The sequence below is a fragment of the Schistocerca serialis genome, chromosome 11, assembly GCF_023864345.2.
Source record: "Schistocerca serialis cubense isolate TAMUIC-IGC-003099 chromosome 11, iqSchSeri2.2, whole genome shotgun sequence".
Lineage (NCBI taxonomy): Eukaryota > Metazoa > Arthropoda > Insecta > Orthoptera > Acrididae > Schistocerca > Schistocerca serialis.
In genome coordinates, this window is record NC_064648.1 from 74331062 (window position 1) to 74355895 (window position 24834).

At 38.3% G+C, this 24834-nt stretch overlaps 1 protein-coding gene across 5 annotated transcripts in view; it reads right to left on the reverse strand.

The window, feature by feature from the left end:
• Nucleotides 1–24834, reverse strand: part of LOC126427269 (zinc finger protein 418-like) — a 540743-nt gene that overhangs the window by 460214 nt on the left and 55695 nt on the right. For 4 of the 5 annotated variants that reach the window (XM_050089529.1, XM_050089531.1, XM_050089540.1 and 1 more), the window contains one exon: nucleotides 12638–12709. The exons of the other annotated variant lie outside the window; for it this stretch is intronic. In XM_050089529.1, coding sequence (XP_049945486.1) covers nucleotides 12638–12709 — 72 coding nt within the window. The remainder of the gene's footprint in view (nucleotides 1–12637; nucleotides 12710–24834) is intronic. 5 annotated transcript variants of the gene reach the window in all.

The following is a 24834-nucleotide window of genomic DNA, read 5'->3' on the forward strand; positions in this document are numbered from 1 at the left end:
AATGATTTTGCAACCTCATGAGTACAGCCTTCCTATACAACAGGTCAAGTGGCTAATACAGTTCAAACACCAAAAAAGCATAGCCACAATTTGGGATGAGAACATCTTGTGCCAGGAAAAAAGAGCTTTACTGAACACAAAGGAAGATCTGATAGTGCACTACAGACAGTAAAGCAGAATATTTCACTATGCACAGTTTGTTGTCTTCTGAAGTAGTTAGAGCTCTATCTACCTTGCACAAGATACTTAAGTCCAAGGAGTTATTCTTCCCTTGCTCTTACTTCCACTCAGTATCATGGTTCTTTAGAGGAAAAGAATATTAGGAAAATTATTAACACAATTGATAACATTTGTCCTGTAATTTCTCTCTAATTCTGTGGTGACAATACTTTCCTTCTATGATATAAGCACAACTGATAAGTATTCATTTTACTGTCATTGCCAGATAAATCACTGTCCGTTTTTCTCCCAAATCAGCCAACTTTGCAATGTGTGCATTAAGTCCTTTTGGGGAACTGTACTGTGTTAGATTTCCCAAATTCAGACATTGGTAATCCTAGGCATCCTTGGTTAGTAGCTTCTCAAGTCACAAAAGATGACTCACCAGTTAAGTCTTCATGGTCTTACTAAAGCTGACTACAGCTGCTTTATGAAATTTAAGAACATGATGGTGGCCTGTAAACTGTCAATACAACAAGCTTATGTTTCCCAATCCACATTGCTGACACAGTATTCAAAGAGGTGTTCACCCCAACATTCATTAATCTGAAGGGGCTTAAACTTGACTCCAGTTTTTGGGTATATAACCACTCACCGTTTCCTCTTACTCATTCTACATGGAAGAACATTAGCTTGTACCCATCACATTGAATTTCTATGACTTCCATGTCATATTCAATTAGAATAGTTAGCACTATACAGCTGCTGACACTTCACCTGCACTTTAGTTTGCTTCTTTTTAATAAAAGAAGTAAACTGTTTTTATTAAGGAACCAATACACAAACCAGCTGTTTTATAGAATGTGTTACTAACCCTACTTGTTTGTAATATTTTTACTTACGAATAATAATGAACACTCAATCATGCTGAAGATGAACTCACTTAAGGTGAACACTTGGTTAACACCAGCGAAATATCTGTACTGGCAGTGATGTACATGATATTATACAATGTTTTAATGGTTAACAAATTTCAGTCAGCATGAATTACAAACTGTTTTTTAGTCTGTTGCATCATTACATTTTTCATTAAACCTGAATTGTCAACGTTTTTCTCTTTTCCTTATGTTTCTCTAGCTGACCTTTATGCATATCATTGCTCAACAATCGCCATCAACAAGGAAAACAATTGTGACACCAACAGTGTGGAAAACTAGATTCCATCAACAAGTGCAATTCCATGCTGAGATGTGCTTTTATATTCTTTAAACAGGGCCACTATTAGTAACATTGAGTTCCAAGCAGTGAAAGGGTTGTCATGCAATAGGAAGTACAAAGCATAGATCAACAGGCGAAATTAAATATTCTGCAGGAAGCAGAACATGGTGTATTGAAAAACAGCACAACTGGCATAAAGCTTAGACTCAGCAAATTTAGATTATCCACACTATTTAAATGAAAAGTTCTTAATTCTGCTGCACTGGGTTCCAGGTGCAAATCAAAGTGATTTTACAGTGTTATGCATGAACATGCTGAACATTTACTTTTACAATGGTTCAAGCTATATGTGCACTTCCAATGTATCTTTAAGTGGAACTGTAATTCAATCAACAACAAATGAGGCTGCAGAAAAAAATTTAGACATTAAAAACAGACATCAGGTGTTTTGCTTGCTGACTGTGTAAGTTCCAAAATAGAAGCCTAATTTCATGCTCAGTGATTGGCAATGAAATGAATAAAGTTGATGAAGAAGGGGCAAGTATTGGTTGCATGAATTTGACTAAGCGAGAGAAAAGTTTGCTATGTATTACGCCAGCAATGCAGGCAAAACTAAGATTTCTTTACAACTTCTGCCAAGTCAAACCCACAAAATAAAAGATGACATGTGGCATGGTGGGGCCAGCAGTAAATAATGTTTTTAACTTTTGTAATTGTCTGTAATTCATACAACATAGATGAACAACAATCTTGGGTGATCAATAAATCTGAGAAACTGATATGTTTGAAGAACATGAAATTAATGCTTTACCTTGCATCTACTCTCATTATTGGAAAGCTTGGATTGAAAGTTAATGATAAATGGCTTTTTTGTTTTAATATTAACTAATTTAAATGTTCACTTTTTACTACCAAATATGTTAAGTTGCCTTCTGCCTTTGAATCAAGGCATTACTGCTGCTATGAAGACATTGTATCACAAGCCATTTGTGCTATCCTTATTGCTGAAAACGAGATGGAAGCATTGGATGCAATACAAGCTGGGGATCAGTTCCATCAGTTTCCTCATAACACTTACAGAACTGTTTTAGCAATGACTGGAGACATTATGTTGGCAAGTTAGATGGTGACAACAATACCACATCACCTGACTATGGATTATTTTGCAAGACATTTAAAACCCTGAACCTGTTGTACAAACATTTCTGTCTGAGGTGCAAAATATATCAGAAGAATGTGAGGAGGGCAAGGCCATTTTGCCTACACCATGAAGTGTTAAATGCCTTGGACACTTTAGAAAGTTTTGCTGCAACATCTGAACAGACAGTTTTACATACATTCTTACAGCTGGCCATCTAGTTAGCAAGCATTTTTGTTTCTTTCTGTGGCAGCACGATGTATTGAATGTTTGCCATTAGAAAATTATCTGCAAGTGCAATTTTTCAGGCATTTTTGTTCCTCTCTGTGACAGCACAATATACTAGATTTAGAACATTATTGGAGTGTACGTTACAGTACAGTGTTTAATGTAAGGGCTTTAGTTTTCATTTTTGCTGTTTGTGTTGTTATTGCAAACCTATGTTATAAATGGGACTGATGTACGTTGTAATATCGTAAAGTTTCTTTTTAATCCTTTGCAATAATAGAATAGTGGATTTAGTAGTGTTTTCTCTGATAATATGCATAATATTGCTGTAGTCTGTATATACTGTATGTATATACAGCAAATGGTTAATATACAGAAAAAATGGAACTCCAAAAACAGAACTTTTTAAAAATAACTTCTTGTATTTTGGTCCCTAGGGGTTATTATTTTTCTTTCACATGGAGTAAATAAAAATTTATACTGCTCAAAAAATTCTGCAGTGAATAATAAAAAACGTACCTTAAACTATCAGATACATTTCTTATTGAGGCTGCCACCTGAAAGAATACAAAGAATTACTGGTGGTTTAAAATTGATGAAACAGTAAATAAATAAAATTGTATTAACACCCACTAACATCTGACTGTTCCAAACAATAGTTGGAAATATTATTATCAAAGAGACACAACATAACTGTAGCAGTTACTGAAGAAAATTATAAGTAAAAATTAACACATCATTTCAGCACTTTGCTTTTAGCTTTGTAAATAATTATAAAGACACTGATTTATTTGAAAACAAATTTCCTGTTTGATACTTCAAAATTAAAAGCGTGAAACATCATTCACCTGCCATGCACATACAGTAAGGTGAAGTACCAGAGAAAAATGTAAAAAATCGTCTGATTTTTATTGATGAAACAGGTAAAGAAAAGAACTGAAAAAAGTTCTATCGGAACTGCTATTGAACGTATTTTTTTCACAACTGTAGCATTGAATATTATGCCATACTCTTGAGATAGCTCACTGCATGGAACATCAAAGTCGTTAAATGTCACATCAGTTTCATCTACAGAGGAAATTATGGAGTACAGCATGACATGAAAGTTATAGGAATAATTACACGAAGTGCTGTTATTTTATAGGCATATAAATGACAAAGATTCGTGTATTATCATAAATAGGAAATAAACAACATGGTTAACATGAGGACAGTGTCCTCCTCAAATGATTGAATGTACATACAATGAATACCTATGAAGTATCAATGAGCATGTGGACAACTACAATAGCTGTAAAATAAGTGTTACTCGAGTCTAGCAGAAGACCATTAAGATCAAGGATAATCTAAATATTCAGTCATCAAACCCAGAGATGATCACCTAATGAGTAACATGTCAGATTAAACAAACTATTTCACATTAACAGTAAAGACTGAGTCATCTCTATGTTTCCAGATTGCATCATCATCGTCGTCACCATCGCCATCGCCATCCCATACATTAACTTGTAAGAGATAGTGTCTAAATTTAACATTTTCTTCTTACTCCTATATCCTTCCCAATTTCTTTACATACACAATGTGATCAAAAGTATCCGAACACCCCCAAAAACATAGGTTTTTCATGTTAGGTGCATTGTGCTGCTACCTACTGCCAGGTACTCCATATCAGCGAACTCAGTAGTCATTAGACATCATGAGAGATCAGAATGGGGCACTCCGAGGAACCCATGCACTTCGAACTTGGTCAGGTGATTGGGTATCACTTGTGTTATATGTCTCTATGCCAGATTTCCACACTCCTAAACGTACCTAGGTCCACTGTTTCTGATGTGATAGTGACGTGGAAAAGCGAAGGGACACATACAGCACAGAAGCGTACAGGGCTACCACGTTTGTTGACTGACAGAAACTGCTGACACTTTAAGAGTGTTTGTAATGTGTAACAGACAGACATCTATACAGACCATCACATAGCAATTCCAGACTTCATCAGTATTCACTGCAGGTATTACGACTGTTAGGTGGGAGGTGAGAAAACCTATACTTCACAGTGGAGCACCTGCTCATAAGGCACACATGACGCAGGTAAATTCCAAATGACGCCTCGCTTGATGTAAGGAGCGAAAACATTGGACAATTGAAAAATGTAAAATCGTTGTGTGGAGTGAAGAATCAAGGTACACAATGTGGTGACCTTATGGGTGTGTGTGTGTATGGCAAATACCTGGTGAACATCATCTGCCAGTGTGTGTAGTGCCAACAGTAAAATTCGAAGGTGGTTCTGGTGTTGTGGTGTCATAATGTTTTTCATGGAGGGGGCTTGCATCCCTTGTTTTGCATGGAGCTATCACAGCACAGGCCTACATTGACGTCTTAAGCACATTCTAGCTTCCCACTCTTTAAGAGCAATTTGGGGATGGCAATTGCAGCTTTTAACATGATCGGACACACCTGTTCGTAATGCATGGCCTGTGGCAGAGTGGCTACACGACCATAACAAACCTGTAATGGACTGTCCTGCATAGAGTCATAATGTGAATCCTTTAGAATATCTTTGGGATGTTTTGGAATGCTGACTTCATTAGAGGCATCACCGATCGACATCGATTCCTTTCCTCAGTGCAAACACCTGTTAAGAATGGGTTGCCATTCCCCAAGAAACATTCCAGCACCTGATTGAACGTATGTCTGCAAGAGTGGAAGCAGTCACCAAGGATAAGGGTGGGCCAATACCATATTCAATTCCAGCATTACTTGTGGAGGGCGCCACAAACTTTCAAGCCATTTGCAGCCAGGTGCCCGGATACTTTTGATCACCTAGTGTATGTCCTCTGTGGTCTTCCAAATATTTATATCCATTTCTGTTTTCCATGTGTTGCTGTTTAAGTATGTTTCATGGTCTTTCTTGACTCTTTTTCGATTTACTATGTTATCTTGTGAGAGTCCAACTTCTTCTGTACCTATGATCCATTTTGAACTGTTTTTGCTAGTGCTTGCTACCTCGAAGATCTGCCTTGTGAACCTGTCGTCAGTCATCCTGTGATGCGTCCACAGAGTTTTATCCCTTTTTATCTATAGGTGTCCGTTATTGTTCCTGTCTATCTATAGATCCCACTAAAGGGCCTCTTTATCCAAATTCGTTCACAGAAAACTGGTACAAATATTTTCCTGAGAATTTTTCTTTCCTGCTTCTCAGTCAGTCATTTTTGTTTGACCATGAATCACAGTATTTTCTACAGTAAAGAGTTATTCCAGCAGTAGTTTTACATTGACTAAAATAGATTTTTTGTTACAACAGCTCCACATCAGTTGACAAGCTTTTGAGCAAGAAACTCCTGAAGTTACGTTTGACAATAAGGGAGGATCTCACTTTTGAAAGACTGAAGATTTTGAACAGTGTGATCTCAAGATTTCAGCTGCAAAACTTGTGGACAAATGATGGCAGGATGATGGTGAAGACCTAAAATAGGAATGATCAGTCTGCAATGCAGACAGGACGTTTGAAGCTAAAAAAAATTTCAACTCTTGTTGCCTCTAATTTTGTGTGTTTACTTTCATGTCTATTTTGCAAAGAAACAATTTGTTTTACTAATATTATACTTAAAACAGTTTCCCCTCCTATTATTCTCTGTTTGTCTATGATTAATTTTAGTACTAATTTTCTGCTCAATTCTCATACCTCCAACACCAATACTATTCACTAATTCACCATTACCATTCTATGTTCACAATGCTCTGATTCAGATGATAAATTACAGTCTTATTTCTACTTTAATAATTTATCATCATATTACTGTGGTTACTCATCATAAGCACCAATAGCAAGACAGACTGCTTTCATTCCATTTATCTTGCTTTCGATATTGTTGTGCAGAGACTGTTCTAGCTCTGTTCAGGAACTTTCTCCTCCTGTCTTCGGCTGACATTTCACCGACCAGTGCAAAGCCTGCTGGCATTGGCCGCAAAACCTCCATCCTCCTGGAGATATCTCCCACTTTCACGTCAAGGAACCTTGCTCCCCTACCACAATGCACTTCGGTATTCTTTGTTCTCCCAACCTCACCAGCCGAAAGTCGCTACTATCTAGCATCTTCATGAGCCTTGTAGCCAAATGCACTGAACATCACACTGCACTTGCAAATGTTCGATCTCTGCCACATCATACAAAGTGTCACATATTTCAAGACATGGACGTACATCTGATACTTCTATCAGAGGTGTGGCTCAAACCAAGTATGTCCACAAGTTCCGTAAATTGAGAAGACTACACCTTTTCAAGATACAACAGGTGTAACTGACAACTGGGTGGACTAGCGACATATGTATACTCTTGATTTATCACATAATGTGCTACACACATCCAACCATCCAACAATCATGAAGATAAACAAGAGGAATATGTTCATGTAGATTACATCCATTAACAGAAAGTCACCTATGTGTGTACTCTACAAACGTCCTGAAGTAGCCACGTTTGGCTGCTTTTAAATTGCTCTTTGAACTGACATGTGAGCATATAATGATGCTCCACCCAGATCTTCCTCTTTTCCCAGAATTCTTAGCTGGTGAAGGCTTTCTAAATTTCCTTTCCACGGGACTCACTATATCTGAAAACTATCTTGTACATGTATAAATCCTTTTTATACCTGCCACTATCATTGTTGTCATTACTACTGTTACCACCAGCACCATTAGTGGCAGCAGCTGTAATTCTACTAGTACTGTCATTATTAACTTTATTAGTTCACAGTCCGTATTACTTACTCACATTGCCACTTAGGACACTCAAATCATTTTAATACTATTTGTCATATTAAAGCTGTTGTTTCTTAGGTAACTATGATGTATGTGTGAAACCCTGGTCCAATGCAGAAAAGAACCTGATGGCCCTCGTCGGACTAGCATAAATAAATAAATAAATAAATAAATAAATAAATAAATAAATAAATAAATAAATAAATAAATAAATAAATAAATGCTGATTGGATTATCGCTCCTGGATATTTAATGTATATATCTTGTGACACTTCCTCATACCAAATTATAGTGGAGAGATTATCTGCAGGCTTCCTGTCAATTACTGAGTTTCCTCACAGATGATTTGTAGATCAGTTTTCTGTGACATTTTATGAAGCTTCTCCAAGACAGTTCTCTACAGTTTCTTAGAACTGTGAGTGTCTAAAAGAGACATACACCTCATGTTGGTTCTCTGCTCTTTTTTAATTTCAATTTGGATTCCCTCATCTCCTTCCCTATGTTTTCATAACCTTTTTCAGCATTATTTTAAATTGGAGGGGATGGTGGATCTCTGGCTGCCCACTGTTGTGCATTTCAAATACTTCTGAAATTTCTCCAATCAATTTAACATTTGAGGTTGTACCCATTAATGTCTGTTGGATAACTGCCACTGTTTTCCTGTCAATTTTGAATTCCTTTGAAGTACTGAATCAAGATTTTTTTATCAAATCATAAGCCTTTCTGACACTTGTCATAAGTTGTCACAGTTTTCACACATCATCATCTTTGCAAAATTGAGTTTGGTTCCCTTATCTGTTCTCTACACGATTACCCTTTGCAAAATCGTGCCTTATACTCAACTATTAATGGGCCTACATGTTCATCCAGTTGACTTCACAGGGCTTTTTGAAGAATTTTGGACATAACAGGATGCAGTGAAATTCCCTGCAATGATTCAGACTGGTTTTATGTCATTTTTATGAAGAGGAACAATTAATGTACATTTCCACTCTTCAGTAATTTTTTCAATTTTACAAATGTTTAACATAATTCTGTCAGTTGCTTGTGTCAGATTACTGTTGCTCAGTATCCGTATCTGCATACTTCAGCTATGAGTTTCTGTTTCCGCTGATGACTTGTCATTTTCCAAAGTACTGATTTCTTTCAGTTCCTCAACAGATGATTTTTAATCTGGATTGTTTCGCCTCCAAAATCTAGTTCTTGTTTCAGAGGCACACAGCCAAGAACTGAGTGAAAGTCATAGACTACAATTGTTATTTTTATGTTGGTTTCAAGTGACTAGTTTACTTTCTTTTTTATAGCCTTGAACATTAATTTCTATACTTTCAAGAATTCCTGCCATTTTCTAGGGTTTGTTACTATTTAAAATTTTCAATGCTTGTTCCCTCACATCTACTAGACCGTGATCATTGACAATGTTTCACTACCTATGTTTTCTCCTCTTTTGTGGTTAGCATAATCTCATAATGGTTTTCAGTATCTCTGCAAGTTTCTTACAATTTATGGTATATCAATGAATAATTTGTTGAAAAATTTCTTACTCGAAATACGAGTGATAATGGATTAATGATGACTGATTTATTCATTTGTGTTTCTTTTCCAACAGGTTGAAATCTAATCTTTATATGCCGGAGACGTTGAAATGACTAAAAAATTCCTTTCTTGTTCTTACACTGCGTATTTTTATATCCTTATTGGCCGTAACAACAGAGTGTATCTGAAACACACACAAAGCAGAGTTCAGGAAATTCCATTTGTGTAGCTTCTTCCCAGGTTTAAATTATGTATTAGTGATTTTGATCTCATTTTCCCAGCTTTATCTCGCGATTTTTATATATTCTCTTTCGAACTCCTGTTTTCCAAAATTTTTTTGTTGGAACATACGCATGCTTGACAATGTGACATCCCACCAGTCAGACACTGAAGCAATTCAGTGGCATGCTTTTAGATTTGCTACTATTAGCTTTCATTAGCACACGAATGTTATGGATATGGTTCAGCAACTCAGACAGGAATCCTTGGAGGGAAGATGATGTTCGTTTCGAGAGTCAATGTTGAGAAAATTTTGGGAACTGGCATTTGAGGTTCACTGCTGATGTAACTGTTGATCAGCGTGTATTGTAAGGAAACATAAAACTTTGTTGGTCTAATTTGTATACTAATATTTGCCTATAATACAATGTAATACAATCCATCACACTTTGTATATCCTCCATAACTGTCAGAGACATACTGAGTTTTATTTTTCTATGTTTACTGTTTTTTCATCTAATGTCTTTTGTTAATTTTGAAATCACCTGTTTGTGTATACTGAAATAGAAAATGTTTAATAGGATTTAGTGATGGTAATATTCCAGAAGACAGAGTTTAGGTGTGTACCAATAAATAGTGAGTTTTGTCATAACAATGGGAGGAGATCAATTGTGTAAGGTTGCTGTTGGGCAGTATAGAGTCATGGATCATGAACTTGTAAACATAGACAAATACTTTTTTCTGGTGTGCTGTGGATTGTAAAGATAGTGGACAAAATGGAACTAAAATTTATGCATTCCAGATTGATTTTCCACACAATAGCATGAAGGCAGCAACTTGGAAATGATGCAGAGGCACATTTACTAATGCAAAATTTTGTGAAGCACAATGCCAACAACTAAGTTAATAGTCCAAGGTATCGATCTACCTCTTATTGTGAACTGATGTAATGTGGGAAAATATCAGAGTAGTGACAGTAAAGGAAAACTTCTGCTAAATGAACTGATTTCAATATTGAACACATTCTCCAAAGTGAATACCATTTGCAAAAACTACTTTGCCTGTGCCCCATAGAAAATTGTTATTACACCATGCATATACAACAGAATGAAGCCTAACAAATAAATGCTTAATTTGGGAAGAGAAAATGTGATGCAGCAACCAGTTATGCCAGGTTCACTCTCTTTTATACAGGGTGTTACAAAAAGGTACGGCCAAACTTTCAGGAAACATTCCTCACACACAAAGAAAGAAAATACGTTATGTGGACATGTGTCCGGAAACGCTTACTTTCCATGTTACAGCTCATTTTATTACTTCTCTTCAAATCACATTAATCATGGAATGGAAACACACAGCAACAGAACGTACCAGCATGACTTCAAACACTCTGTTACAGGAAAGGTTAGCGAGGATACATGCATCCACCCTCCCTGATGCGCTGATGTAGCCCTGGAGAATGGCGTATTGTATCACAGCCGTCCACAATACGAGCACGAAGAGTCTCTACATTTGGTACTGGGGTTGCATAGACAAGAGCTTTCAATTGCCCCTATAAATGAAAGTCAAGAGGGTTGAGGTCAGGAGAGTGTGGAGGCCATGGAATTGGTCCGCCTCTACCAATCCATCGGTCACCAAATCTGTTGTTGAGAAGCGTACGAACACTTCGACTGAAATGTGCAGGAGCTCCATCGTGCATGACCCACATGGTGTGTCGTACTTGTAAAGGCACATGTTCTAGCAGCACAGGTAGAGTATCCCGCATGCAATCATGATAACGTGCTCCATTGAGCGTAGGTGGAAGAACATGGGGCCCAATCAAGACATCACCAACAATGCCTGTCCAAACGTTCGCAGAAAATCTGTGTCGATGACGTGATTGCACAATTGCGTGACGATTCTCGTCAGCCCACACATGTTGATTGTGAAAATTTACAATTTGATCACGTTGGAATGAAGCCTCATCCCTAAAGAGAACATTTGCACTGAAATGAGGATTGACACATTGTTGGATGAACCATTCGAAGAAGTGTACCCATGGAGGCCAATCAGCTGCTGATAGTGCATGCACACGCTGTACATGGTATGGAAACAACTGGTTCTCCCATAGCACTCTCCATAACTGACGAAACTTAAATGAGCTCTACCATGGAAATTCAGCGTTTCCGGACGCATGTCCACATAACATGTATTCTTTATTTGTGCGTGAGAAATGTTTCCTGAAGGTTTGGCTGTACCTTTTTGCAACACCCTGTATACCATATCCGCTGTCCCTAGCGTTTTTCCTTGAGTGGTATGCTTGCACAATCAACAGGCATCAATGTGCATGAGGGTCATTTACAGACAAGAAAAGACGAGAAACTAGGGCTTTTACGGAGGCAAAAAACAGTTGCTTTTCCCTCACTCTGCTTGCAAGAAAAAAAGAAAAGGAAACGACTAATAGTAGTGGAACATACCCACCGCCATGTACCATACAGTGTCTTGCATAGTATATCTTCGGATTTACGTTCTTCAGTTGAAATGGCTCAAATGGCTCTAAGCACTATGAGTACATTTTTCAGTCCTCTACCTTACATTCCCAAATGCTTGTTAGGTTTTATTCCTGTGAGAAGTTTATGAATCTAACCATCCAGTTTTTCTTATGCAAGGTGGACAAAATTAATACAACAACATTTTATTTTACTGGATTAAGTTTTATGCTTCATACAAGGAGACCTTATCAAAGCTGTACGTTGTGCCAGGAAGATAATTTATTTGGATCTGCTATGAATTCTATGGTGAGGTAATACATGGATTTATCTGCATACGTCCAAGAGTTTTTCTGTGACTGACAAATCTGTGAGTAATTCACCATATACGATTGAGGTAGCCAAACTGTAACTATTTTGAGATCAATGTATCAAGGGTGATCTGTCACATAAAAATAGTATCACACTTTGTACCTTTGGCAACTTTGAAAATTTTTAGTTCAAACTGACAAATATCAATGATTCACTGAAAAGATAAACCATGTCCAATGTATTCTGCAATTAGTTATTCATAAGTTACTGGAAGGAGGAATATTTTTCAAATGATCTACACTCTCATGGTTTAAACTTAACATCCAGAAGGGTCACAGAAAGTATGGTTAAACATACTGTTACAAATTCCGTTTGGATTCTATTCACAATAATAAGCAAATAACAGTTGCTAATCCACATCAAGTGGAATATCACAAGAGTACTGTAAAGATATTAATTGCACTTAAGTCAAGAAAACTCACAATCTGTGCCTGTCCCACAGTAATGCATTTCTTACATCAATTACACAAATACATTTTTATCACTCTACATGCAATAAATCAGAGATGGGAGTGCTTACAGTATTCTCAGTTCCACCCACCTCCAAATTTAGTTCAGGATCCTCCTTTATAAAATCATTTGGCCGAGAGATTACCAAATTATCTTCAAGACACTGAAAGAGAGAGAAAGTCTCAGTTAAAACTACTTGTACCCTTCTGTACTTATGACATGGCTCCCAGTATTTCTTTTTTTTTATGAATATAGCAGTTATTCTGCCAACATATATCACCATAATTTCACACTGTGCTATACTGCACTAATTTTACACATAATCAGTCAGTACATAGCGTACTTCATGGTGCTTACTGACCCTTATTCTTCATTTGGGAACCTCACACTTTGCCCATAGCAAGAAGAAGAGAGTGTGCTTACTCCCTGTGCATTAATGTAGTTGGACAGGAGATGTGGCGAGCCTGAGAACTACAATGAAATGAATACCCCTAGCTGCATACAGGCATTGATATAAATCAATGGGGACAGTTGAAAGTAAGTGCCCCAACTGAGACTCGAACCTGGGATCTCCTGCATACATGGCAGATGCTCTATCCATCTGAGCCACTGAGGACACAGAGGATAGTGCAACTGCAGGGACTTATCTACTTATCTCTGGCACGCCTACCGTGAGACCCACATTCCCAACCTATTGTCCCGTATTATACTCATAGTGCCCCTGCCCATTATACTCATTACTCGCAGCTTTTTGCCGATTCCCGTAAGAGTTCAGGCACTGTTTGTGCATCCGCGTAGAAGGAGACTGTCAAATGGCCAGTGAGCCTTGAAGATGGTATCTTTTCTTTTGTAAATTTCCGAAACAACAGGTAACATCTCCATACACCCAAGAACTACGAATAGCACTGTCACTTGAGACTCAAGTTGACATGTAATCGGATGGCGTTTGTTGCTTCTGCCTCAATTTATTCTGAGAGTTTGTTTAGGACTTGTGAGTGAATGGTTAAGAGTTGAAGGCTGTGGTTATAAAGAGGTGGTGAGAGTTGTAGTTACTGGTAATTATAGAAGAAAACGAACAAAACATGTCCACGTTTCTCGATCCAGTGACCCGATATGGCTGAAGAGAAACTAAGGGTAAATATTTTGTAGGTCTCCAAAAACTAAAGTATAATTTCCAAATGGTTGACAGCAATTCCCCAGAAAGACAATCTGACTCAAGAGTTGTTTTGTCTGTTATTCTCATTTTAGTGAGGAACAACAAATCTCTATCATCAGTAAACAAGTTGAAATTGTAAGAAATGGGTGATCTTACAAAACGAGAGCGGCTCAGTGGTTCCTCGTGTATTTCCCAGTTTACTGAAATATCTGTCGAAAATATTACACAAAAGAAAATCGTCCGTCAAGCACTCGCTAAAGGGAATCTGTGGAAAGAAGACAGTAAACAAGCTGCAGTTTCGATGTCTGCCAGTGCTGCTTTTGCTGAGGAAAATATAGGGAGCGTATCAGTACTGAATGGAGTAGTAATCACATTAAAACGATGTTGATGTACCAGGAACTGGAAACTGTCCGATTATGTGATAACTTAAGGACAGAAAATGCCGAAATAAATCTCTTCCAAAAGCAAGTCTTTGATGAAAACCATCAAATGGCTCAGTCAAATGTCCTAGATCATTGTAAACCCAGTAAAAACAGAAAATCATATTTGCCACTATGTTAAAGAAATGCCAATTAAAAAAGAATGCATTATGTAATGTGACAATTAATTCATTCTGGATACCGGTCCCTTGAACATTAGCAGCTCAAAGAATATAGACATTGAAGCACGCATTGTTGCAACAACCTTCGAAAACATCTCCAAAATTAAATGATTTCAAATGCTCATGTGAAATTAACAAATAAGCTGTAGAATAACTAAGAACTATTTTCGGAAAGAACGAATAAGAACAAAGATACGCTGATTTTTGATGAAGTAAAGCACAAGGAAATTTACATTTCAGTAACACTTTGCTGGAAATTTGTTTCGTCAGTTTATGGGTATATACTTCGGACGACTGTAGTAGTAACTTTGCCTATCATTGCTTTGATGCGTAACAGTAGTCACCCTATTTTAGTGTACTCGAATCACAATGTCACTACTAGTGATGTCTAGCATATACTGATTCAAGTAATTATCCAGCTAGATCAAGCCAGAATGACACTTGTTGCATTCACTTTTTATGGTACAGTACAGACAATAAAGAGATCCAGCAGTGTCTAGGAATTACTGACATAAAAAATAAAGTTCCTTGCTCAATATCAAATGCAGTTGACAAGACCAGAAGAATATGGGAATTTTCGTACGCTATCCACGTCATGAATTGAGTAACAAATGGTTGATGTGATAAAACTGATGTACTTTTTAACAATGGCATCAACAACTTCAATTATCGACAAGATAGTTCTCCAGAATCAACGGGATTATTTATTAGATAGATGAAAAACTTAGCCAACACACTTTTATTCTCTTGGTGATGCCTTGTACAAAACGCACAGGCTCACAAAAAGTTGATGAAATGGGGAAGCGTTCTAGCCAATATAGTAAAAGCTTTGGTTCTGAAAGAACACACTGGCCGCTAAGAGTAACCACTAATAGTACCTTAGAAATACCTAAATACTTATGGAAAAGAGGTTACATCTCTCTCCCAACAGCAGCATCATTTCGGTATCTCTAGGTCTCCGAGTTGCAATCGTCACCCATCAGTAAAACTAATTCTGCTTGGACAAGTTACAATTTGCTTGCCAGTACATTCCTGTAAAACTTTCATTGTCTGTTGCAGAAACTGAACATAAACACGGATTTTCGTTGACGTCATGCATAAGAGATATGCAGGTGTTAGCTGGATATTTGCAACAAAAGAACGAATACAGAGTTTTGGAGCAGAAAACATATTTAAAAAAAACTTTGTATTCCATATAATATCGAAGATCCACAATGTAGGTCGGTCTGCTAATTTTGCCATTGTAACACATACTTCTGTGGGTCACAAGTAGACGAACTGACATCTCACTGCGGAGCTACTGAACTAGGGTAGTCAGCACGTTTCCTCTTCTACTCAATATCGTTTGCCTGCAGTTACAGTGTTGTTTCTTCCATCCACTCGTCCTTAATTTTTAATCAAATCACCTGCCTATTTATTCCTGTTTGGATTTATCAGGTTAACATTCTCATGCTCACATCTCTGGTTTGAATATTTTCTGGCGTATGAGACTTTTTCAACAATGTCATTTGCAACACTGTTTTTTCTTTCTGTCGAGATATCATCATTGTCTCAGAATGGACAAAAGATCATAGAGATAAGATTTTCTCTCAGTTGTGTTTACAATACTTAAGAACTAGGTTGATAGACCAACCCTGGGGCTGTAACACTATTCTAAGCCTAAATGTTAGTGTTGCTGGAGATACTAAGTTAAGTGACAATCATTTTCAGAGTATCAGAGGTTTGAATGACTAATGCTGCCTCATTTAACATCCAGCTGTAAGTTTGTGCCCACACAACAAAATTTCTCTATGGTTGTAAATGAGATTTCCAGTATGCACTGGGTCACTTTGAACCACTCCTGAAGGCAGAGTCAACACGTATGGCTTCTTAGCGTTTTGGACTACAAACCTCACTGTTATGTCACGTCCCATATCAAGTTGACGTCTTTGCTATTTCCAATAATCTGTCAAATATTATGTTGAGCATTCATGGTGACAAGTAGACTCTTGTCCCAAATCAGTACGCATTTTAAATGTACAGGGCATCTTCTCTCTCGTATTTGTACCTTTGCTCTTGTCCCTGTCCATCTCCTCACTACACCCACTAACTTTTTTGGATTTGAACACTCCCTCACACTGTTGTGTAACCTCTCTCTGTGACCATTGTCCTGTGATAAAAAAATCTATTAACACTGAAGAAATGTGTTAGTTAAATTCCTTGCACTTCTCCCATTCTCTCGTAATATGGAGGCTCATTGAAAAGTAATGCTGCCGAATTTTTTTTATTCTGTTCTCATTATCAATTGAAGTGTTACTTATCATGCATATTGCGTGGTCGAATTCCCACTTCATTGACAAGTTGCAACATTACTATTATGCAGCTAATTGTAGTGTGTAACATGGCAGTGTGTAATGGAACTATGTTATTGCATGCGAAAGAGTGTGCTCTAATCAAGTTTGTAACTGCACAAAATGGGCCTTCAATTGAATCCACAGAAGAACGAAACCAGTGCATTGTTTTCACTATGTCAACGTCGGTAATGTCAAAACATTCAGTTGTTCATACTTGTAATGAAGCAAACAGAACTCCTAACCTCAGCTCAAAGTGGACAGCTGCATAGGCCAACACTTAAAGACATCTTTGAAGAATTAAGTCTTATAATGATAAAGTTGTGCAAGTAGAGGTGAGGCTGTGGCTCCATCAACGAAGTGAACAGCCTGCAGCGACAGTATCAATGAACCAATCACTCACTGGGAGAAATGTTTTCATTGCTAATGTGGCTTTGTTGCAACACAAACATGTAGAGATGAAGAATAAAGGAGTAGAATGTTTATAAAGTTTTATTCAAAAATCTGTACGAGTTTTCACATAAATTTGGAGGCATTACTTTGCAACATGCCCTCATAAACATGATTTAAAGTTCACATTGCTGCCTACTGACATCCAATTGCTTCTACAGTTAAACTGTGCAAGGTAATTTACATCATGTGTCAGAGTATTTGTGATACCAATACAACTATCTCTTTCCAGTAACCCACAACAGAGGCAATATTGTAGAAACATCTCACGTTTGCAAAAACAGTTTTGTAGTTCAGGTGCTTGTGAATGCAGTGCTTGTATCAACAAGTGTCAGGACGCATATGTTGGTGCTCAAAACTGTAATTTAGACATCACAGTCATGTTGTCCGATACTGGAATAAATATTATGTCACACTGTTCTTACAGAATTCTGTGCAGATGGATGTATAGCATATAGTTCTCAAAAAACACATTACCTACCAGTTCTGAGCTGCCTCCTTTGTACTACATGTGTATAAACTATGCACCACACAAAATGCACACACTAATTACACTCCATTTACAGTACCTATTTGACATACATAACATTAAAATTGGTATTCTTTGTCCACGAGAGGGGAGGGTACTTCTGACTGGTTTGATGTGGGCTGTCATGACTTGGGGTCCTGTGCCAGTCTCATCATCTCATAGCAGCAAAGGTATCCAACATCTTCAACTACTTGTTTGGTATATTCCAATGTGTATTACCCTTTAGTTTTTGCCCTCTACAGCTCCATCTAGTGTCACACAAGTTATTCTCTGTTGTCTTCATATACACATCCTATTACACTGTCCCTTCCCATCAGTGTTTTCCGTAAGTGCCTTTTTAGTAATTCTATGGAGAACCTCATTCCAGTCACCCAGTCATACCAGTTCAATTATTTTGATCAGTCTTTTGTAATAATACATCTCAGATGGTTCAGTTATTTTATTTTCTGTATTCCCCCTCCATCTAGCCAGTAATGATTCTAGCTCTTCTTGTTTTACAAAGCTAGATACTATTACTAAAAACACAAAGATATACAGTGATCTGACAGAACATTATGATCACCTAACTAATAGACAGTATGTCCACTTTCAGCATGAATAACAGCTGCAAGGCATTGTGGCCTGGAAGCGATGAGGCCTTGGTAGGTATTTGAAGGGAGTTTTTGGGGGGGGGGGGGTGACCAATGAGCTCTGAAGCTATGTTCAATCACATCCCATAGCTATTCGATTGGGTTCATATCTTGCGAGGGGGGGGGGGGGGAGAAGGAGCCAGCACATCAACTGGGACTCACCACTGTCTTCCTCCAACCACTCCATACTACTCCATCACACTCCTACCCTTGTGACATCATGCATTGTCTTGTTGAAAAATGCCAGTGCTGTCACGAAACGTTACTTATGAAGTGGCATATGTGGTCCGCAACTAGTGTATGATAGCCTTTGACCATCACTGTGCCCTACCTGAGTTCCATTGGATCCATGGATGGCCACATGAATGATCCCCAGATCATAATGGAGCTGCCACCTTTTTGTCTCTAGCTGTAGTACGAATTTCAAGACAAAGAATTGTTCCCATGGAAGATGACAGATCTGCGCCCTCCCACTGGCATGATGAGGGGGTTCATCAGACCATGCAACATACTGCCACTGTGCCAACGTTCAGTGCCAGTGGTCACTTACCCATTTCAGTTGTAGCTGCTGATGATGTGATGTTAACATTGGCATGTTCAAGAGCCATAGGCTGCAGAGGTCCATCAGCAGTGTTTGTGCACTGTGTGTTCAGACACCCTTTTCTCCAACCAGCATTAAAGTCTGATGTTAGTTCTACCACAGTTTGCTGCCCATCCTCTGACCAATCTGCCTAGCTTATGAAATCTGACATCTGTAACGAGGGGACATCACCCAGCTCCACGATGTCTGGATGTTCTTTCACTTTGGTTTTGCCACAGCACTCCAACACCTGACAAGTTATACATTTTCCGAAATACTCGTGCTGAACCTCTGGGCTATCACAGTCAAACTCAGATCACACAAAAATGGTTCAAATGGCTCTGAGCACTATGGGACTCAACATCTTAGGTCATAAGTCCCCTAGAACTTAGAACTACTTAAACCTAACTAACCTAAGGACATCACACACACCCATGCCCGAGGCAGGATTCGAACCTGCGACCGTAGCAGTCCCGCGGTTCCGGACTGCAGCGCCAGAACCACTAGACTACCGCGGCCGGCACAGATCACACACCTTCTCCATTCTACACATAGAGGATGCTCACTGATACTACATGTACCATGCATGTGTGACAGTCATCCTTTGCCAGGTGACGCTGTTATCACATGGATGGGTTTATATTGATACTATTGCAGAGGATGGAAAGAAGCGGTTTTAACGGTATATAATTAATTTGTAACTTCAAAATGAAATGGGTTAAAATCAAATATTAAAGGTTTGTACCACATTCAAGTGCAATACAGTAATATTAACATATAAATTATTTACCAGGGTGTGTGGGTATGTGAAGAGTGGGATGTGTTTAGTAGAAGCACAATGGAAAGTAAGTTGCAGGATTGTGTTCATACACTACACTCATTAATAAGCCTGCAAAATGGTGAGCAGGAAATTTCACACTCTCTTAACAGCACTGTTACAAAAATTAAGAGCAGGGTATTTCACAAAATTATATCGACTCTTCCACAGTTTGGTTAATGAAGTACTGGGGACCCAGTAAGAAGTTATGCCCATGGCATGGGCAGGGTAAGCGTGAAGGTGTTTTGTTTCTTTTCAACAACATGCATTAACACTTCACTAATAATGGTAATATAAGTAACATATGGACAAAATCTCTATGAATATCTATACTGTTTTACACTGCTAGAGGGAGAAATTTTGTGTGTTATCCAGTACAGTAACTAAAATGTTCTTCCAGGCAAATCAACTTCCCCCACTACAACTGTAGCTCGATTTTCAGTTTACATACAGTCTATACCTCCCCAGCATTCCCTGTCCAGTCCTCTTCTGTAAGTAGACAAAATAACTTCACTCAGCTGGCATTTATACATGGTGATTTTTTCCACCGTGTATAAACTCTAGGGATGGATTGATGAGAGGATGCAGAACAAAGAAGGTCTAATGAACTTATGACCAGAACACATAGTTTCCTTGCTAGAGACCATTTATGTAATCATACAGAGACTGCGACCTAGACTGTGCTGTACCAAGCTGCCACAGTTACAATAAGTACTGAAATGGTTTCCATGTGACTCACTGCATGTAAGTACGTGCTGTAGCATGTTCTGTCACAAGCTGTTTGGTCAAGCTGCAACTAAACAGTGGCAAAGCCAGGATGAATACATTGCTCCAATGTCTCCACATCTGGAATGGGCTCTGCATATACAGTACTTCTGAGATAACCAGAAATCTAATGGGTTGAGATCTGGTGAATGAGCATGTCATGCAACTGGACCCCTCCCCCCCCCCCCCATGAAATACAGATACATGTACCAGTGGAAACAACTGAGAGGGGTCCAGACATTAACAGTGAAGTGGGCTGGAGCACCATCATATACAGCCACATAATCCTTTGTTCACTGATCCTGATGATTCACTGTCACCATACCACAGGGGCTCTGCATACTGTCCCATAGATGACTTATGAAAGCTGGCGATACCACTCTGCATAAAGGTGACCTCATCTGTGGATAGGATGGATGACAAATTTTAGAACTGTGGTTGTCTGGTGAAGGGACTAGAGACGAAACTGCTCCTGATGTGGAAAATCTGTCACTAGCAAGCAAGCCCTGTTGTCTTAAGAGTTAATGGTAGCAACAATTGTCATAGAGAATGTTCCACATCGTCATCTGGGCTACACTGTACTGGCAGGCCGACTGTCTCGAACTAACACAACAGTTGCCTTCCACAGCGTTAATTACATTTTCCTCCAAGCCTGGTGTCTGCATATTTTGGGTACACCCTTCATGATTTCCTGCTTCCTGAAACAATCCTGTCTTAGACAAACAGTGAAACACTGTTGCCAACATTGAATGGTGTGGTTGTTATTGGCGGGGATAGGTCTCCTGATACAACCCTGCTATCCATCGCCATTCGCCTTTCCATAAGGAAACACCACATTTGCAAGCTCTCAATACGAATATGGAACGATTGTGTACAATGCTGTATCACATCCACTACAAGGTAAGTCAATAAGAGAAGTGAATCGGACACTTTACCAATTACTATGTTAGGAGAGGATCCTATGGCAAGATGTATGAGAAACAGTATTACTTTCTAGTAGGAAACCATGCATACAGTAACTGGGGCTGGATGATATGGTACATATTAGAACACACACTATGTGACAATGTGTGATTCAATAAATGGTCTCTAGCATGGAAATCATGTATTTCAGGACATAGGACCTTTTCTGTATTGTATCCCCTCATCCATCAATCCCTGTAGTTTGTAAATGGTGGAAAAAGCGCTATATGGTGGTGTTATTTTCTGATTATTAAATCAATACTCACTGCATGTATTATGTGAGGTAATGTGTAAAATACAAGCCTGAAATTAGGGCCGAAAAGTACTTAGTTTGTAGATGTGATAGTGTTGGTGGCAAAGAGACTGGATTGGTAAATGTGTCACCTTGTTGCTGTCTACCATTGAAAGCATGTTGTAAAGCTGTGTAATTATGTTGCTGTCACTTGGTGAATTAACAAATCATCAGAAAGGTACTGCAGGGCTCTCACTATTAATTGTGTTAGTGATAGGATGCATAAATCATTTACGTTTAGGAGTAAGTGGAACTTAATGCAGTTGTGAAATGGGTTCCACTGAGTGGACCTACGTACCATACATCCATAGTGTATCTTCCAAGATGGGTGTGAGCATGTCTGATGTAATGGGACTGACCATATTCCATGTAGAACAGTAGTCTGCTGTAATGCATTGCTTGTCTTATGCTGAAATAGCTTACGTTCTATAACAGGTTACCAATCTCTGTTGTAGATAAATGCAATTTAAGACTCTGGGTCTCTTCAGATGTTGGTAAGCAAAAGCTGAAGAGGTGCATTTTGAAATCCCTGATGCCATGAAAAATATTCCAGAAAGGCATAGAAAAGACAAAGAAATTGACATAATCACATATATATTGATGGAGTGTTACAATTCAGTCAGGCTCTTCAGTGTGGGGGACACTAACAGCTCCTCTGTTGAGATTTTATTTACATAATACCTCACCGAACAACTGCAACAAAGTACTTCCTTAACAAACCGAAAATAACTCCACTGTACAAACATGAGCTCAGTGAAGTTATTTTGTCTACTCACACAGGCGAACTGGACAATAAATGCTGGGGAGGTATAGTCTGTCTAAATTGAAAAGCAAGCAGCACTCATGGTGAAGGAATTTTCACCTCCCACAAGAAGGCTGCAACTTCCATAAAGGATGACACAATCAATTTCCCTTCTAACAGCGTAGAACAGTCTGGAAAGATTTTCAGAGACCCTGTATGTGTTTCTTGTGTTAATGTCATTAGTAACTGATATCAGCTTTCCATTAAGTCTTGACGCATTCTGTGGAAAATAAATGGCCTCCAGGCATGTCTGCAGACTGTGGTAGCGTGCTCTTCATCGGCACATTGTGGAAAGTTGTAATAACTGTGAGACAGTGAGACACCGTTTGGTTGCTTCTTGTGACATAGTGGGGTAGATCGAATGGGGAGTCACAACCTTTATCTTTAGTTTGCAGACCTGTGAAGGAAGGTAGAGCATGAACATAATCTGGCAACATATCTTTCCTTTGCTTCTACTCCCCATACCTCCCCATCACCCTGTTGCACTCTCAGAACATGATTTGTACTGTAATATGGCTGTACTACACTTACACATGGTACACAAATTTGATTTTAAACCCCTCCATGTAAAGATAATTAATTTTGTTTAGTTAAAGAAATATTTTTAATAATTGGTTTTTCTATTCCCTGAAATGCAGAAGCTATTACTCATAGATGCAAAGTGAACATTTTTTGCAAATTTCATGTAGTTTGATTCTGTGTGGGGAAACTTTTTCAGTCGAAACTGCAGTTTTTGAGTTACTCGAAATAAAACGTAAAAAGTGATCTTTAAACATCACTGCCCCATCCCAAGACTCACATCCTTCCACTCAGAATTTTTAGCATACTGATCAGGACACTCCCTCTTGGCACTAGGCAAAAATTAGTGGCTACACGATATTTTTCCCCCTAATCGAACATCTTTGGGCTTCACAGACTGGGCTATAAAAAGAGAGTTCAGTGGTCATTAGACAAATTAACACAGCATCCCTTAACTTATCACCATAATTTACAGAATTCCATACTGTTCTCACAATTTCTCGCTCTGTCACCACACCTGATCAGTCCATGTATTGCATCCTCTATACCTTCTAAAGTTTTCTGTGAAATATTGTCATTACTGGCAATCTGCAGCTTAAAGCACTGGATATGAATGAGACCATGATTTGATGTTATTTCTTGTAACATTATCACTATTTTTATGGTGTTACACACACATGTAATATTTATATTGTCTTCTCTCATTTTTCCTTTTCCAACTTTTATATGGGACTTATCTGCTATTCCTATGAAAACTGACCATCTTTATTACAGATAATAGTGATGCAAATGCAAATGGTGGTTTCCATTCATTATACCAATGGTGGTAATGCATACATGAGGTGCAAACATATATGAAGAAAGTATCTGGTTGATCTGCAACCAGTGCCCAGTGACTGAAGTTTCTCACTCCCAGGAGATCACTTGAGATTTTTGTAAGAACTGAAGAAGTTTTCCAATATTAAATATTTCTTATGCCATTCCTAACACATCCCATTGTTCTTCCCCTCATTAGCGTGGTGTTAAAATTTTTTTTCAAATAACCAAGTGTTTCTTCCTCTCACATTATTTAATGGTCTCACTGTGTTAAAAATCCACACAAGTGCATATAAAAAAAAAAAAATCGGCATTTTCCTATCTCATAAGGTATCAAATACATTCCTCTGTAGTTCTCTCATGCTCACATTATGCAGTGTTAAGGCAGAAGAAGAGTCACCTGTACTGGATAGTGATGGAACAATTTAATTATAGTATAAAAGCAAGGAATACGAATTTGTTGCTTGCAGGTCATTTGTAATGCTGTTTATATTTTGTCACCATATACCGGGAAAAGCTGCATGAATGGTCAGTCACATCTGGATAAGAGTTCAAAGTGGTGCAGAGATTATCAACTTGCTGTAAATGATCAGAAAAGTGACCAAACTGCTGAGGTCATCAGTCTGTTCAGAAATGTAAAACTGCACTTATATAGCACACTTTGGTACACTGGTAAAATGCAACTTGTCCACAAAGAAGATTGCTTATAAAACAGTTGTACAATTCATACTGCAAGCCTGCTCAGGTGTGTGGCACCTGCACCACATATGACTATCATATCTGAGCACCACAAATGTTCACAAGTTTGTTTGACTCATGTGACAGTGTCATGCAGATGCTAAGAAACGAGACACACCGATGTTTTTAAGATAGATGCCGACTATCCTATGAAAGCCTAGTTACAGAGATTTAAGGACCAGATGTAAGTGATGAATCTAGAAATGTACTACATCCTATTATGTATCACTTCCCCAGGGAACGTAAAGACAAGACTTGACTAATTACGGCATGCACAGAGTCAAATGGCTCTGAGCACTAT